General features: G+C 45.3%; 1 protein-coding gene across 2 annotated transcripts in view; it reads left to right on the top strand.

Annotated features, from left to right (window-relative positions):
- Nucleotides 1-18,678, top strand: part of AMOTL1 (angiomotin like 1) — a 61,148-nt gene that overhangs the window by 28,993 nt on the left and 13,477 nt on the right. For both annotated transcript variants that reach the window (XM_064441348.1, XM_064441349.1), the window contains 3 exons: nucleotides 4,812-4,956; nucleotides 6,093-6,182; nucleotides 12,736-12,881. In XM_064441348.1, the coding sequence (XP_064297418.1) occupies nucleotides 4,812-4,956; nucleotides 6,093-6,182; nucleotides 12,736-12,881 (381 nt within the window). The remainder of the gene's footprint in view (nucleotides 1-4,811; nucleotides 4,957-6,092; nucleotides 6,183-12,735; nucleotides 12,882-18,678) is intronic.

Raw genomic sequence — 18,678 nt, 5'->3', positions numbered from 1 at the left:
TTGCAGCAATGTTAACTCTGTGTGAAGACATCTGCAAAGATTTTAATGCTGGCTTCCCTGTGGCTTTCATGGGCAAAAAGAAATATTCCAACTATTAATTTTACAAAAGCTGCGTTGTTCAGTAAAAGGTATTTGAGTGCGATGCCCTAAAAATACTCTGATTTCCTTTTACACTCTTGGAAATGGCTCTCTCTTTATCTTGGATGCCCCACGAGTCGATTGCATCAGACACCAACAGAAAGGTATTCAAGCATGGGGTGAAGTCTCACTTCAGTCAACAGAGCGTGGACTCGAGTCCCATTGACTTCGGGGGAATGTAAGCGGAGTATTAAAGGGAAACACATGCTCAAGTGCATTCTTTCTTCAGGTCCTGAACCAAAGCCTTAACACACAGTATCCCTCCCATGCTGTTTTTTCTGTGTTTGAACACAAGGACAAGGCAGGTCCTCCTCTGTTTCCACAGTTTCAGCTGAACATCACCTCTGAAAACAGGACAGTGAGTTAAATTACATATTTTGGATGTGAAAACTCTTCCCTCTTGTTAGAAGTGGAAGGGTCATGAGGAGTACTTCTTGTTTGTCAGTGCATAACAATTCTATTCTAGGTAGGGCCACCCTCCCATCACTTTTACTCGTTACAGAATAGGAGAAGAAATTAGAGAAAGTCAGCTTGACGTAAAGGGCTCCCTGGGCATTCGTACAAACAGATCAGCCCTGAGGACTGTCAAATTCTCAGTTGTGTCTGAACAGACTTTTTGCAGAGAGGTACAAGGTGGTGATTAATCCCTGTGCTGTTTGACAATTGGCTGGTTTTCTTATCTAAAAGAGTTGGGAGGTGAAGAGGAGTTGTGCACATTTAATTTTGACCTTTTTTTTTGCGAAAGCAAAACATTATCTTCTCTTTTTTTTTTTTTTTTTTTTCTTCTGTTGCTGCTGTTTCTCTGTTGGGCAGTGTTACCTTGATGAAGTTTAATTGCCGGGCTGGGCTCGCTCTTCCCCATGCTGTGTGTGTGGGTTGTTTGAGTGTGTTGGCTCTAGGAGCTACCAGACAGAGAAAAGGCTGAACTGTTTTTTCTTCTCCATAGAAGAAGGGGAAGGAAATCCCAGAGCTGCTGAGAAACACCAACACAATTTATGGCTGTTCTTCTGCTGTCCTTTAATTTTGTTCAGTGCTGATGGAGGTTCCTTCTTTTCCTGCAGCAAGTCTTTGCCTCTAGGGCTGCAGGAGACTTGCGTGGTGATGTGTTTTGAGAAATAATAGCAGATAACAGGCAAGTCAGAGTCCTTGTGGTAACCAGCAGCATTGGGCAGGACTGCGGAGTTTGGAAACCCCCTGACGTGTTGGCAAATCTGCTTTGCTCTGTGGTAGGAGCTCTCTGGAGCAGTCATCTTCTCCTGCAGATAGTGGCTCACCCCAGGAGAGTGGAGGCGTGGGAACTGGCAGGTGTCAGGGCACCCAACCAAGCATGGTGTCTGGTAGGCATCATGTAGTTAAGGATTCAACAAAGTGCTTTAAAAATTATTTTTGCTAAGCCAAAGCATCCTTTCAAGGAGAGAGAAGCTCAATCTGCTTAAATGGTCAAGGAGAGCAATGCAAGGTAGCTTGAATATAGCCTCTAACTACTTACTGGAAGCGAAAACTTCTGCTAGCAGAGGTAACGCTGATCTAAAGAAAAAGCTGTAACAGAATCACATAGTTGAAACTATGCTGGTATTGTGGTAACTAATCAACATGTCATGTTGATTCTGGAAAATTCACATGAAACAGAGTTTGGTTGTAGGTCAGACATAGAATAGAATAGAATATTTCACAGAATCACAGAACGGTAGGGGTTGGAAGGGACCTCTGGAGATCATCTTGTCCAACCCCCCTGGCTTGAGCAGGCACACCCAGAGCAGGGGGCACAGGAACGTGTCCAGGTGGGTTCTGAATGTCTCCAGGGAAGGAGACTCCACAGCCTCCCTGGGCAGCCTGTGCCCCTGCTCTGTCACCTTCACAGTAAAGAAGTATATATATACACAATATATATATATAGTGTATATATATACATATATATACACACACACATGTGTATACACTATATATATATACAGTGTATATATATATACAATAAAGTAGTATAAGGTCCAGCAGCACATCTCGCCTTCTAGTCTCCTCCACCACCTGTGTCAAAAAATTATCCTCGATGCTCTGCAGGAACCTTCTGGATCATGCATGGCTCGCTGTGTTGCTTTTCTGGCAAATATCAGGGTGGTTGAAGTCCCCCACGAGGACCAGGGCCTGCGATTGCGAGGCTACTTCCAGGTGTCTGTAGAAGGCCTCATCAACTTCCTCTTCCTGATCAGGTGGCCTCTAGCAAACACCCGCAACAGTGTCACCCATATTTGCCTGCCCCTTAATTTTTACCCATAAGCTCTCGACTCGTTCTTCCTTCAACCCTAGGCAGACCTTGATGCATCTTGGTTGCTCCCTCACATAAAAAGCAACTCTCCCACCTCACTTTGCTGACCTGTCTTTCCCAAAAGGTATGTAGCCATGCATTACAGCATTCCAGTCATGCGAGCTTCAGTCATGCAATGTCCTTCAGTTGGAAACGACCTGCAAGGATCACCTAGTCCAACTGTCTGAGCAATTCAGGACTGACCAAGTTAAAGTATATTGTTAAAGGCATTGTCCAAATGCCTCTAAAACACTGACAGGCTTGGGTCAATGACCACTTCTCTAGGATGCCTGTTCCTGTGTTTGACCACCCTCTCGGTAAATAAATGCTTCCTGATGTTCAGTCCCAACCTCCCCTGATGCAGCTTTGAACCATCCCCACATGTCCTATCACAGGATCCCAGGGAGAAGAGAACAGCACCCCCCTCTCCACTTCCTCTCTTCAGGAAGCTGTAGAGAGCGATGAGGCCGCCCCTCAGCCTCCTTTTCTCCAAACTAGACAAACCCAGTGTCCTCAGCTGCTCCTCATAGGACATGCCTTTCAGCCTTTCACCAGCTTTGTTGCCCTCCTCTGGATGCATTCAAGGACCTTCACATTCTTCTTTAATGGTGGGGCCCAGAACTGCGCACAGCACTCCAGGTGATTTTCTCAAAAAAGTTCAGGCTTTTCGATAAGGCTTTGTACAAGCTTAATTTGCCATGCATATGAGGAAAAATAAAACCCATTGACTTTTTTTGGACCACAGTAATATTCAGTCTGAATTTTAAACAGATTGGAGTTTATGCAGTGTTCCTCCAAGCATGCTCATGGTGGGAACACATTTGGTGTCTGACCATGCATTAGCAGGGTGGGAAGAGGACCTGCTTTTCTAGATGTGATTAGGGAAAATTTAATGGGGCTTCCTGGAGCCCCTGCTTTAAAAATAACAAACAAACACACAAAAAACCCAAACCAAACACCAAAACCAAAATGAAAAGTCAGAATAATCTAACTAGGTTTGCAGTTCACCCAAGTCAGAATATCATAGCATGGGATATGGCCAGTTCAACAGGTCATCCTCTTCTTGAGCTGCGGAAAATTGTCAGCTGAGAACTAATCTACATATGGTACCTTTTAATGTCATGCACGTAGGGGAGGAGCATGTATGTGTGTGAAATACCTGCGAGCTGTTAAATCTCCACCAGCGTGAGATAGGTGATATGATACCCAGCAAGGTACTAATCCAAAGCTTCTGGTGTCATGGGGGCCACTCCGTTGACTTTGCACATGGCCACTTGTTTCAGGTTTTGTGCCTGAGCGAGCTGAAAGCAGAAATCGGGGAAGGTAACCAGGTTTCCCCATCATGGCTCTGCTGGGCTTTCCTTGGTGTGTGGTTTGGATGTGCTGGATGCCCGTGGGCCATATCCAGACAGAGTGGCGCCAGCATCATGGGAAGCACAGGTCCAGGCTGATGGAGCATGGCTGCAGGTTCCTACACATACAGCAGGGTGACAGCTCCAGTGGCCCTGGAGCTTTTATTCTGTAAGTTGTTGCAGCTGGCAAATGATACCTAAAGCTTAACAAGCCCTGGAGAGGAACCTACCTCCACAGCAAGTGGAAGTGGGCTTGCGCCCTGGCTTCACAGATCACGAATCCGTTCCAGAGGCTAAAAAAGAGCCAGATTTAGAAAGGTATGTGGGAGGATATATATATAGCACTTGGTTTTCCAGCCTGTGCACGTTATCAAGCTTTTTTCCGCAAACACAAGGTCCAGGCATGCAGGAGCAGATTCCCACATTGGTGTTGATCATTCCTGCAGCAATGATTTTAGCAAAGCTGTTACACTTAACGCGACATTAGCTTATTAAAAGAGTTGGATGGGACTGAACTAAAACATTTCTGGGGGCACACAGAGCTCAGAGCTAGGTCTTGAATCAGGGATCTGGCAGAGTAATAAATCTTGCCTCCTGCAACCCTTTATAGGAAAGAATACAGGCCACACAAATACACAGTTTCCTTTGTTTCTTCTCTTGGATGGTGATAAAGCAGCCACCTCGGTCGCAGAACGAAGGCAAGTGAGCAGCTACATCAGGTCCAGCTCACCCCAAGCTTTATTGGGAGCTGCCAGCGGGGTGCCATGGGGTGTTGTGGCATGGTGAGCTGCTCCACAGAGCATTTGCAGGGGTCCCCACTGCAGGAACCGTCAGCACCACTGGGGGTTTCACACCATCTTCCGCCAGGAAGATTGGTCATTGTAGAGCTGGTGGCTGGCGTGACACTTGGCATGCATCAGCATTGTCCCGACCCCAGTGCCCCTTCGAAACATGCTGGGCAAACGCTGGGACAGGACGCCTTCCTGTTGGGCTTTAACAGGAGCTCTCTCTCCTTTCAGTTTGAAATAGAGATTCAGAGGATTTCAGAAGCTTATGAGGGCTTGGTCAAGACCACCACTAAGAGGGAGTCTCTGGACAAAGCAATGAGAAACAAACTCGAAGGAGAAATTAGAAGACTTCATGACTTCAACAGGGATCTCCGTGGTACGTTACACTTGCTTGTGTTGGTATTTTTTGCTGCTGTTGACATGGTGTTTCACTTCTCACAAGCTCCAGAGCAGCAGGCTTTAGAGGAGTAGCTTCACACATGTTTCAGATAAATGTCTTGAGAAATCAGACCTTGCTTATTGGCATAAGACAAAACTGCTGTCACCCCCCTCGTTGCAAGGGAACCTTCTGGCAAAACATAAGAGTCAACTTCAGATGGTGCCTTTGCATTTAGCACTTGCAAATATTGATTTGACAGCAAGGCCACCAGTCCTGAAGTCTTGTCCAGCTCTAATGAGCTGAAGATCATGTTGCAATAGAGAGCAATGCTGTACCACCCATAAATGTCAAAGTTCTGTGCCTTCAAAACCAGTAGCAAGTATCAAAGGGTGTCTCTCTTTTTTTTTTTGTATTAAAAACATAAAATTGATGGTATATCAATATATATAGTATATATATATACTATATATATATATAATATATATTAATATATAGTATAACAGAGGGTATGTTGGGTAGCTATTACCTGTAGCTATTACCTGTCCAGGTTCTTGATGGGGTACTTGGTACCTTCTTGTACAGTGAGATGCCTTCTGCAAGCTGGCTCATGCATTATGCAATGGTGCAAGGAGGATTGCATGGTCTTTTTGGAGAAGGGAGGCACTTGAAGGCAGGAGTTTAACAGGGTAAACTGCCCCTGGCTGCAGAAAACTGCTCCTTTCCCAGGGCATCCCCAAGGATTGGTGTCACTGGGCTGGGGACTGCCTTCCCCCAGGGCATCTTGCTGCACCAGGGACAACACTCTACTGCAGGAAAGCACCCATCCCCTTGCAAAGCTGGGTAATTCAGATTGCAAATGCCTTGTGCATTCTGGACAGTGTGAGAGATGAACTCTCTGGGCACGTCAGCACTAATAGCAGAGGGTTTTTCCCCAGGTTCTGTAAACCTGAACAACACAGCTTCATGGAAGAGGTCAAAGGCCTCATCTTTTACGTGTGTGTCAGCCTCCATTTTAATGTCCTCCTTCAGAGAGTCTATTTATACTGCTCTGCTGGCATGCATCTTATTTTCTTGGTTGGCCTACAATTTTATATACATATATTTATACTTAAAGTATTTCCTGTTTTTTGCAGAACGACTGGAGACAGCCAATAGGCAGCTAGCCAGTAGAGACTTCGATGGGCATGAGGATAAGTCAACAGAGGGCCTTTATGTGACTCAGAGTGAGTACTGTGCTGATCTGTTTCAAAGGTGCATATATATATACAAATACATATGTGTGCTGGAGTGGAGGTGAATACTTTGCTATTAATCATTACTGTCTTTATGGTTTGGTTTTACACAGCTACTTTGTCACATACTCTTCTTTAAGCTGCAGACTGGATTGTTTAGGCAGTTGGTTTTTTTTCTCTCTGAGCACCAGAACCAGGCAGTGGAAGTTAATGGTAACACAACTTAGCTTATTTTTGATAAATATTTATCTGAAATTGTGAAGTGTTGCTTGCGGGGATCATCTCTAGAGATGCACGCTTTTTAGAGAAGCCAGATTCTTATCTTGGCTTATCAAGCTCAGAGCAACCTCTGCTGACTTGTCATCAGTGTTGGGGGTTGACTAACAGGAGGCAGAGCAGAGCTGGACCCTCCTTTTCACAAAGGGTGGAAGAGACAAAGATTTTACAACTTCTACCACTATGAAAAACATCTGCTCCTGGCAAGTTTTAGGCTCCTGTAATGACTGAGCAGAGTGGTGCAGCATTCCCCTGCCCTGTGCTGATGGCTCTGTGTGACCAGCCAAACCAAAACCTGAGCATCTGGATGCTGCATGACAGTGCGTGGCTTCTCATGTATCCTGAGCATCTTCAGCATGGGCTTGACCACCTGGGAGCTGTGCAGTACCTTGTGGGCTTAAATCCCATTGAAGCATCCACCAGCTGCTCCAAATGCAGGAGAGCCTTCTCCTAGCTCCCACCAGCAGAGACTATGCCAGCATGGCAACTTCGCTGATAGTTGTGTGTGTGTGCACAAACCAGAAGAGAATCTAATGATCTTTTCCATAACTGTGTTAGCTTTGCCATATTAGCAGATGCCACAAGGGTGGGTAGGTACTGCTCCGAATCCAAGGGGATGATCTGTTAAGAAAACAGCATTGCTATGTAAGTCTTGTCATCCTTGGGAAGAGTTCAAATGGGGTAAGTTGCACAGTGCAAATTGCAGACTGAGGTCTGCTGTCTTCGTATAGAGACAGCCTGGCAGTGTTCCCATATGCTGGTAGCTGCAAGGGGGAGTTAAATCCCCAGGATGGACTGAATTTGAGAAATTTTCCAGTGCATAAATACGGCCTGTGCTTCTACTGATAAATATCTAGCAATAAAACTTTGTGCTGTGCACTCAGCATATTACTGCTATCAATTCACAGCTTACGAACAAATATAGCTTTTCATATCCTAACGCATAAGACAGGCTTGGATGCTTGAAGTGTCTTCTGGCTAGGCCAGAGAGCTAAATGTTACCAATGTGATGCAGAGTGCTTCTAAGAATAGAAAAATGGGCACATGTAAAGCAGGTCCTCTTCACTCATGTTCTTTGGGCTGCTGGGGCACATGCAGTAGTGACCTTGATATCAGGATACCAGCCTAAAACACCCCTCTGAGAGCCCATAAAAGGTTTTGCTTGGAAATCCTCTGTTGCTGACTGCATTTATATGCTGATGTTTGTGAGTCTTCCCCAGGGGCAGACCAACCTGGGGGTTTTGCAAGCATGATCTGTACCCTCCTCATGTCTTTTGATGGGATGCTCAGGCAGGAAACTGAGAGGAGACGGCGTGCAGCTTGTTTTAGCTGCCATGTGTATACCTGTCTGCTGAGACTGAAATAGTAATTTTTAGGAGAAAAAATGGTGCCTACAAGCACTCCTATCAGCTGTTGCAATTTTGTCATAAAACTTGTGTTTGTTTTTTTTCCTAAGGGTAGTAGCTATTAAGTCAGATTAGTAAATGCAAATCTTAGTTTTAATTAGAAAAGCAAAAGCATATTTCTAGCCCCTACATTTATGGAAAGCAACCTGAAAACATGACCCTTAACATCCCAACCCAAGTTATATAAAAAGACTCCAACATATAGCAGGTTCCTGAAACTTAACATTTTTAAGCCAATCTCATGATGAGGTGAAGAAGGAAAGAAACCCTTGAGGTTTTTTTAACACTTGTCCTTGGTAATACTGCAAATGTGGAACTAATACTGTGGTAGAACTCCAGTAATAGGAAAAACTCCCTGAAAAAGAAATCTGGCAAGGCAGAGCATGCAGGAATCATTTCTCAGTTTCTTGCAGAGCTCTCTATTAGCAGTGCAACAGTGCAGAGCAGTCATGCGCTCTGAGACGGAGACCAGAGGTGACAAAAACTCTTATTCTGTGTCATAATAATAGGCAAAGCCAGGCTGCATGCCTCAAAGTATTAAGTGCTAGGCATTTGTGCCTAAGAAAAATGCTACTCTTCTATTGGGGGTAGGAGAGAACTCGTGGCCTATTAGTTTCATGATAATTATGTGATCTTTTGTCAGAGAAAAAGGTTCGTATAAGGAAAGATGTGAAGCAGCAACCGATGAAGGTGTATGGGCCCATACAGGCAAGAGAAGAGCCAGGCAGGAAGAGGCTGAGAGATGCTGTAGAAAGGGAGAGGCAGGAAGATTGAGGATGGTTTCAAGGGCATAGGGCAGAGAGAAAACTTATGCTACAGCATATCATGGGAAAAATTTGTTCTGGTGGAATCTGAGAATTTTGTGTGTTTTTCTGGGATTTCTGGACTTACAGGCACTCTGTCAGAGCAGGGGTTCCTCCAAGGGACTGTTTTTTCAGGTGTCTGAGGCAGATCAAGGTCTGTGCCCATTCATGTGGCTCTGCACCCATTAGTGGGGTTGCACAGACATTTTTGGCAGTGCATTGGTAGACCCTCATGCTTTGTGGGAGTGTGCAGTGGATGTGCCGTGTACAACTTGTGCATATATCTCGGTCTCAAATATCCCAGGCAAATGAATATTCCCATCAAATGAATCCAACTGGCAAAAATGTTCACACTAAACGTTTTTGAGAATGGTGTTTTTGGCAGACTAAGAGCCATTCGGTATTAAGAGAGGAAATAATCAGGGCAGAGGCAGAAGTTTCAGGGGCAAGTGAAAGGGAGCTCCTTGTCCTTTAATTTTACAGCCGCGAGCTGCATGTGGGGAGGTGGGGAGCCACTGCCCCCCCCGCACCCAGAGCCAAGGGCACCTGCGGAGGGAGCAGTATCCTGAAGGAACAGTGCTGTATAGAAGAATGCATCTGTTCTGCATGACTTCACCCTGCCCTCCAAAGGGAAGGGGAGTGGGAAAACTGATTTCAGTTTTCAGCACGTGAAGGTCAAATTCTCCCCTGACTTGTACTTCATGACATGCAAATGGAAATGTCCTAACTGTAAATCAGACCATGCTTACACTGCCTGCGATACTTTGTAGGATAAGGAAAGCCATCACGAGTTTCGATGGAGATTCGGTGACTTCCTTTGACAACAGAGCATCAAACCTTTCTGCATCCCTGCTTAGGTCAGTGGCCACAAGTAACCATGTACCTAACCATTTATTAAGTATGTTACAATTGACCATAATTATTAATGCTAGTGCAGAATCCCTGTTAATCACCATGTGAGAAAACAGGCTCAGGGACCTCGAGCACAACCTCCTGTGCTTCTCAGGCTTTTCTTGGTGGTGGCGTGGTCCAAACTCCAGAAAGCTGTTGGGAATGTGCTGTTTGTGAGCGAAACTGAAGATGATGGTAATGATCTGTGTTGGCGTTTGGCTGGGATGCAGGAGTTAAAGCAGCTGCTCCTTATGAGGTGTGCAGGGTGGACCTGTGCTGTCTATAATGTAGTGTTTAGTTGTGAGTGGCTTTGAGGGCACACATTCAACTAATATAGGTAAATGTATGTTAAAAACGTATTTCTTGTTTTTCTTTCAAGACTGATCAGATCAAAACCTCCTGTTAAGCGTGAGGTCTGTGTGAAAAGCTGGGGGTCACATCTCAGCAGGTGAAGGGGTGGCAGAGATTATATCTTTCTGTCTAATGTTTCTGCTTCAAAGCAGGGTCAAGACTGGTCTACTCTTGGTGTACCTAACCAGCTTGACAACCAAAAAAGCCTGTTTGCGAAGCACTGAAACAGGCTTTTGGCTTTATCTCCACTTTCTTTTACCCAGTCAGAATATCAGTGTAATGTCCTCAGTGTGTTGAGGTGCAACAGTCAGAGGCAATGGATGGAAAGCTGTGAGACTGCAACTGTAATCTACCGCAGAGAAGCCTTTTGGGGATTGTTCAGTAGCGGGATGTAGCAGTGACCCACCAGAAAATAGAAATAGTTATTAGCTGGAGTCTGTTAGGTAAAAAGCACGTGCATGGGCAGAAGGTATGTGCAAGTGTAGCTCAGTAAAACACTATTTTTAGAGTTTAAGGACACCTGTATGTACTTGAAGAGAATTTAAGGTACGTCCAACAAAGACGTTCTTTACTAAAAGTTAGTGCAATGTGGGAAAGTGCTTATAAAATGTGCCTCCAGCATTTTGCAGGGAGAAGCTGATGTGGAGAAGTGTTGAGAGCTGTTAAGTAAATTCTTCTTGTCAGCTCTCTAGTGGGTTCAGTGATCATTTTGTGTACAGCATAATCTTGCCCTCCTTTTAGGGAGGGATAGAAAACAATGTAGCAGAGTAAGCAGAGTGCTTCAAGTTCCACAATGAAAGTTGAAGGTGAATATCCCAAGTCCTGTTTTTCTATGTTCTGTCCTCCTATAATTGGGGTTTCAAATCTGGAGCACAGCAAGTGTGGCCCAGCATGAGATACTGGAGTGCCAAAATAGCATTCATCTTCCAGCTTCTTCACCCTCTAATGAAATTAGCTGCTTGATAATTTGCCTAGATTTACACTTTTGTTCAATAGATATTAATGTTATTTCTGGTGAATCCGACTGAAGTAAACGTCTTTGCATGGAGGGAAGAGACCTGCATGCCCAATATAAAATTTCTTGCTAATGTGGGAAGATTAAGGCCATGTCATACCAAGATGGCTCGTGGTGGCAGTCAGTGGCGTGGTGTGCACTGCACTTGCTGGGCTTTGCTTGTGGGTTTTGCAGAGGCTGGTGTACCAGTGTTGCTACCAGGTGCATAGTGAGGTGCTGAATTGCTTCTTTTAGCGTAAATGGGAAGACGGCTAGGTGGGTTTGCACTCACCTCAGCCACTCATTCCTTGTTCCACGTGGCTCGGCTCATACGCATCTCACCTTGTGGCAGGTGCCTACTGGTAGTGTGTAAATTAAACCTGTTCTCATCCCAACTGTAATTGAGATGGCCTTAAGAATAAGGCCCTTCTGGGGGTAGTTCAGGTGTGGAATGGGCTGGCTTTGGCCATGTGAAGTTTCCTGACCCTCCTTAGGAGTGGTGGATGGTGGGGCTTCCAGCCTGAGCGGTCATGCTTGGGTGGGATGGGATGGATATTGGGGGGAGATTTTCCATGTTTCAACGTTTTTTGAAGCAACTTTTCGCTTCACTTAAAAAATAATAAATTCTGTAATGCTATGTTTAAAAAGTAAAAAATGAAAATAATCTTTAATTGACACCAAATTAATTTTGGGGAAAAACCTTCCTTCCTGGAGGCCTGCCAAGTGCTCTATTTTTGTTGTCATTCAGAATGAAGAGCAGATTTTGAAATCTCAGATTTCACTGAATGAAACCTCCATCCTCTGTTCCCTCCGGTCATTAACCCTTTGTGGTCCAATGTTGGGGTTCTAGTGATTGGCCCGTGATGCTCATGTTCCCTGAAATGGCTTCTCAGCACTGTCAGGACAGAGGTAGATGGAGCCAAGCCTTTCCCCAGGCAGCTTGCCAACAAAGTCAGTGGTGGGCCTGCAGTTTGGTTGAAGAAAAATGAGGGTAAAGCTGACTGAATTTAGCCAGGTGGATTTTTTTAATGTAGCTTTAAATCTTATCCAAAAAAGGGATGATTTTTCAGAGGTTATCCACATGTTTTAGTCTCGCTTCTGGTGCTTTAAGGCGCTTAATAAGGGGGAAGCACTGATTGCTGGACCCTTTAGAGGAGGACTGGAAAGTCACCCAGGGCCCCGACAGGGTTGGAATTCCTCCCACAGGCCCCCTTTCTGTATATATCCAGAGAAAGCCTGTTCAGATGCCTCCTATCTTAGTCTTCCTTATCACTTTCCTCTCTTTCTATTTTCAAGCTGTCCAGCACAGGCCTGTATTTATTATTTGGCTTCTTCACATGTTCTGTATCTCATGATCTCCATCCTTGCAAATAAAATGGGCTGGGCACAGCACAGCCCGCATCCATGTAGCTGAGGTTTCTTGTGCCTTAGAGAATGGCAGCATCCAAGCTGACAGCTATAAACAGTCCTGACATAGGCTGTTCTCAAGTAAGGCCTGGGCATCGTGTGGGAAAGGAGTAGCTGGTGCAAGCCAAAATTTTGCTGGGGAATATGCTGGTAGTTCAGCAGAATGGACAGTTATGAGGCAGTGCTCAGGCCCACAAAGCTCTGCTAGTGCAGATGCAGCCCAAGCTGTCACTTGTTTCCACTTGTGTAAGGCTGGGCTGAGCCTTGGCAGTGGAAACTCCTTGCCTGCTGTATCTCAGCACTATGTTGTAATGGCCCCACTCGCTGCTGCTTCATGTAATTGTTGCTTTTCTAGGGGCATGGCCGAGGGCATGTGAGCTGTCCTCGAGCGGCTCTTGTTCTTGTCTTTCTTCCAGACAAAGAGCACTTGAAGGAGAAGGAGAAGTTGGAGGTGGAGCTGGCAGCTGTGCGCTCTGCCAATGAGGACCAGCGGAGGCACATCGAAATCCTCGATCAGGCCCTAAACAACGCACAAGCCAAGGTCATCAAACTGGAAGAGGAGGTGAGGCGTGGGCAACATTTCTGTGCTCTGAGACTAGCGGTGGCCCATGGTTAGGGCTTTTTCCATCCAAGTCCTGCATCTCTTCTAGGCATGGTGTGGCAGGTCTTCCTGCTCCCCTTGCACTGGCCCTCTTATAGAGAAAATGTGTAGTTATACAATACTGAGCCAAACAAGCAAGCAAAGGAGACCACAACCATAGATGTTTTCAGAACAGAGCCTTCAACATGTAACCAAGAGGAACACCACACTCAGCTAGCTGGTGGCTGAGGTAGGGGTAGGACTTAACAGAAGTATCAAATAGAAAGCTGACTGCTCACTGGCTTGGGACTGCGATACAAACATGTGATATTAGTGCATCTCATTTCTCCTCAAAGAATGCCAGGAGACTTTTGAGATACGCAGAGCAGCACAGCAGTGCAGGGCTTGGTAACTTTGCATCTGAACAGTGGTCTTAAAAGAACTGACTGATCTGGCTGGATGCAGACCATCCAGGATTTAGAGCTACAGAGAGCTACAGGTTTTATGTGAGAGCTGGAAAAAAACTGTCATACCATGAAACCCAAGAAGCACCATCTGTGCAAAACCCCCAAGAGGTCATTAAGGCTCCTATAAGCCTGATAGTGAAAATAGGTGTTCAGGTGGGAAGAGAAATCCCAGGAACAGAGGGCTCTTCAAACTGACAGACAAGTCCAGAACGACATCTGGTAGCTGGAAGCTGGAGTTACACAAATTCAAAGGGGAAATAATGCGCAATTTTAACTAGAACTAAGAGTGATGTCAGTCCTCCATTATGGGAGGTCTCTGAATCTCAAATAAATTTTATTCCTTAAGACCTTCAACCAAAAGGTGTGGATTCAATAACTCACTGAAAGTCTATGCACTCTGGCAGATCAGGCAAAACTATCAAAACAGGCCTTTTTGGCCCTAAAATCTCTAGCCTTGTGACCAACAAAGAGGAGGATGTTTTATGGGGAATACAATAAACATAATCTTTCCTATCTGAGTGGGCAGGCCATTGGTGAGGAGAAGGATGCTCACCCGGCAGGTTTGGGTAGAGGTTCATGCTCTGGCACAGACTGCTGGTATGATCTTGGGCAGGTCTTTTCCTCTTCAGTGCCTCATTTCCCACCTGTACCCTCCCCAGGGCTGGCCTGGGGATGAATCCACAGGAGTCTGCTGGGTGCACAGATGCAAGGGGTTCTGTGAGGAGCAGGGAAGATCTTTCTCAAATACCTGCAAGTAACTTAAGTGCAGTTCCTTGTCTTGGAGAGATGAAGGCTGAATTGACCTCAGTGATATTTGGATGTTTTTTGTAAGGGTATCCAGCATGACAGACCCACTGTTAGGCTAACTGATGGTTACTTAGAGTCTGGAAGATTTTTAAGGTACTATAAGTAAGTGCTGAAGGCATTGCTGCTTTGTTCCTGACCATTAAACCATTCTGACTTCCCATTTAGAAAACTTTTTAAAACTCCATTCCCTCCAGTGGATACATTCAGCAGCAAGAAGAGGATCACATAAAGTTTAACTGCTCCTTTGTTAGTTAGACTAAAGCCTGCTCACCATCCCAGTCTTTGGGGCAGTCCCTTTGGTGTAGCTGCAGGAGCTACTGTATGTTTAATCTGTACATAATTCACTTGACACTGCTTGCCTTAAAGGCAACCAGAGGTTTTCTGTTTGCATTTCATTACAAAGTGACTGCATAAAGGATTGTTTTAGGTGGCAACACCTGCTTCTACAGTCATGGCATCACACAGGGGATAGGAAGAAATAGGTTTAGCTCCTGGCTGCTCCACAGACTGTCAGTGTGGTATTGGCAGGTAACATCAACCTGCTGAATACACACTGGTGAAGGCAGCAGAAGCATAAACACAGATTTCCAGGCAGGTGGTGTAAGAAGCTACCCTGTGCCTGCTGGGTTGTAGTAATGTTTGCAGTCTCGGGGCTCTGCCTCGTAAGAGCTTTGCAGTTGCCAGTTTCTAGTCTAGTCATCCAACAGAAATGTGCCTCTGCCGGGGATCAGAGCTAGAATCCTGGATTGTGGGCTGGTGGAGCTGAGGAGAGGACAAATATTCTCCTCTAGAGAGCTGCTAACCATCTGCCTGGGGCATGGTACATGTTGTGGAGGTGGTAACCTCCTGCCTGGGGCATGGTAGATCTCAGAGATGACGACATATGAAGGTGATGCAAAGGTATTTACCAGAGTTTGTCTGTCAGAACCCTCAGCCTGAGCAAATCCACATCGATCTGGTAGTGTTTAACTGGTTGTTTTTTTAATTTGAGGGGGAGTTTGAATGAATTTTATATCAGCTGCCATGTTTTAATGGTTCAAGGCAGTGTCATGCATCTTGAGAGAAGTGCAGTTTATCTGTGGCTGTCAGCATGTGCCCAAGCTCCTGTGCTCCCCCTCCCTTGCATTTGGCCTATTTCATCACTAAATCAAAGCACCTTTTCAACAGTCTCCAGTGTTTCCAGAGCTCAATTTGATATATATGCAGCAGATATTGTTGAAGTTTTCAACCTTCATCTTAAACCTGGGGTTTTTACTATAATTTGGAATATATTGACGGAAACACAAAATCGCTCTAATGAAAATGACTATTATTAACAGAGCTCTACCTCATGCGCTGCTTTGTAAATCCACCCAGATTTCTTCTACCACCAGAATGTAATTAAGTTTAAAAGCTTTTTAAATCAAGGCTTGAGAAATCAGCAGTAGCTACTAAGTTGAATTAACATAAGATAGCATATTGTGTAAATCTACATTATCCCGAGTGCCTGCTAGTAGAAGGATTTAATTCAAAAATATGTAGGTGGTATTATCACCACATGTCATTTAGAAGTCTGGTGCTGGAAATATGTGTCTGGTCCACACTTTGGACAGAAGACTGAATAATTGGAGAGGGTTCAGAAAACAGCTGTAGAATTTATTTGGGGCCCAGAAGCTGTTCTTTGCTGTGAACAATTAAAGAGAAGAGGTGGCTGAGCTCCAGTCCATGCACATGAACATGAAGAAGGGATTGCTGTCAGCCAGATTAAACGCTGGTCTTTAACATAAGAAGAAATAATGAGATGCAGTGTTTGGGGGCTGAAGCTGAGCAAATCAGGCTGGAAGTTAAGAGTTAGAGTATTAACAGTGAAACAACCTACTTAGGGTGATAGTGAATTCTGCAGCTCTTACAGTCTTTGACTCAAGTGTCATATCTGTAGAATAGATACTCTATAGCTCAAACTGGAGTTATGTTCCTAGTGCAGATATTTTTCCAAGACCCACTCATCTTTACTCAGATTTAGTTGCTTGGATCATCCCCTTTTAGCCTTAACTCTTCTTCATCTTTATTTTCTTAATCCCTGGGACATGGGCAGTGTTCAGGCAAGTTTGCTGATGTTCTGAATATGTGAATTGTTTCATTAAATGCTTCTTGCTCTAGTAGATCACAATCTGGAAACAGAACAAGAAGTAATTTGCTTAAATTGCGTAAGAGAAAGCCAGATTAGGCATTAGGGTAAAAGTTTTCTGGCAGTATAGGAAAATAAGCTGTGAAGTAGTTTGCAGGGGGAGGTTGTGGAGTCCCTGCCCCTGGAGGGTTTTGTAAACAGATTACACAGACATGTGCCATGTTTTAGGTAGAGTTGATCCTACCTTGCAGCAGAAGGATGGACTGGTAACTCTCCAGTTACATCCAGTTACTGCCATCCAGCTTTTTTTATATGAGTCTGCATGTCTTTGAAGTGGTGGAGCTTAGTATCATGTATTTCTGATTGCAGTCCCCCTCCATTACAGATGCATACTGCACTGACAAGTCCATTAATTTAAATGACAACATTTTGTAATTTGTTTTTTAAATGTGTGGGTGAATTTTTTGCTTATGAATCTACAGGCAGGATAGAAAAGTCAGAATTGGCTCAAGAACCTCCCTATAAATGTATGAATGTGGGAACTGTTGTTGTGTATCTCCAACAAAATAGTTTTCTGAGGCAGTGAATGCCTGTGCATCGCCTCAACCGCATGGGCAGAGGCGCACTCATGCGTGAGTGTGTGAACCCTGGAGCTTAGGGGGCTGCTGCAAAGCCAAATTCTGGCTGCTGTGGTGCAGATGGACCCTCCAGCATCTGGCAGGATGCAGGGGAGCGGATGAGGTCTGCTGCCAAGGAGGGACCCCGGGGGAGCCCCCTTCCCCTCTCTGGTCCATGTTGACGCAGCTGGGAGGTGGCACAGGCATCTTCCTACTGCCAAAATAGCACATTCAGCAAGAAGCCACCACTGTGCCTGTCTTGCCAAATTGTGAGCTCCCAAGGAATGCAGTCTTCGTGCCGCTGCCAGAGACTAGTGGGGATTATAATCTCATTAATTTTATGGAAAACCCCAGGAGCCATAAGCATTAGCCTGGATTACAGAAAGCTGGGGAGGTCACGCTGCCAGTCATCTCTGGCTGAGGAGCTTTGTTTAGGCCAAGTTTTGCTTTTGCTGTGAACAAGGCCATATTTCACTTCACCTATGACATGGATGGATTTAGGGTGGCAGAAGAAGAATTTAAATAAAAAGTTATTATCATTATAATGAGTAGGTGAATCCAGGATCACATAGTGGAAAAAAAAAACTTTCTTTGTGGCATGGGAGTCCTGGGCTAAGCAGAGGACTGTGGGCGAAGGGGAACCCCACAGAGTCGGTGGAACCCAGCACTAGTGTTTATTTGCTCCACATGCCTAGGAACAAGGCAGCAAACTTCTCACTACATCCCCTAGATATTTAGACACAGATATTTTGTGGCCATAGCTCCTAAATCGTAACCCATGTTACAGTTAATTTCAGTAGTGATATAAGTACATAAAAAAGAGGTAGACACCAGGATATCATTTTGGTGCTGGGCTTGCCAGCTCACAGCATCTCCCCAGCCTCTCTTATTTTTCTAGTTCCCCAGTGTCAGCTGGGTTTAATGTGTTTTTCTGCCTTCTGTTTTGCCTCTGAAAAGCTTCAGGTCTCAAACAAGCATAAAAATAAATGAGGGAGCCTAGAAGTTCTAAAGAGGATCTTAGTGATCATGGCAATGACCTTGAGCATCCCGCATTAACCCCCAGGCTGCAGATGGGGTCTGACTGAGGCTTGGCAAAGTCTGCATGATTCAGCATTCAGACTGATTCACCCTCCCTTTCTGAGTCAGGGAGTTAAGTCGAGAGTGTTTTGGGGTCTTTTGGGGTTCGTCAAGGTCTTTTGGGGCTTGCAGCTTCAGTTTGTGTGCACTGTTAATTTCTCTGCTATAAGGCAGATACCTTTCAAAAGGTACATTTATTCATGCTCATGAAGAGAAAATTCATGACAAAAGATTAGGGGAGAAGAGGGGGAACTGGGTTTTCTGAGGCTGGGACTGCAGCCCCTGGGGAGAGCAGGCAGATCCCACCACCACAGCCCCGTGGGTGAGTTTTTGGGTCAGTGTCCATACTCCCTGGGGATGAGGACTGCTCATGGACAGCCAGGTACGCCTGGCTCCCATGAGCTCGCCCCATCTCAGTGCCAGATTTTGGCTGGGGGTCAGGTTTCAGCACAGGCTTTGATGCCCATACCAGTGTCTGGTACAGCAGATGCCCATACCAGTGCCTGGTGCAGCAGATGCCCAGTGTGTCTGGCAACTGCAGCCCCCTCTCCCCGAGGGCTCCCAAGTGTGCCAGCTCCTGCCTTGAGCCCTGATCGTGATACCCTGCAGTGTCACTGAGTGCCTAATGGCATGGTAGGAGGACAGAAGAAGTGGGGATAGCCACTGAGCACCCTGAATACCTGCAGTCCACTTGCAAATTCCTT

Source organism: Phalacrocorax carbo, chromosome 1 (assembly GCF_963921805.1).
Source record: "Phalacrocorax carbo chromosome 1, bPhaCar2.1, whole genome shotgun sequence".
Classification (NCBI taxonomy): Eukaryota; Metazoa; Chordata; class Aves; order Suliformes; family Phalacrocoracidae; genus Phalacrocorax; species Phalacrocorax carbo.
Note: the sequence above shows the minus strand (reverse complement) of the source record. Positions and strands in the feature narration are given on the sequence as shown.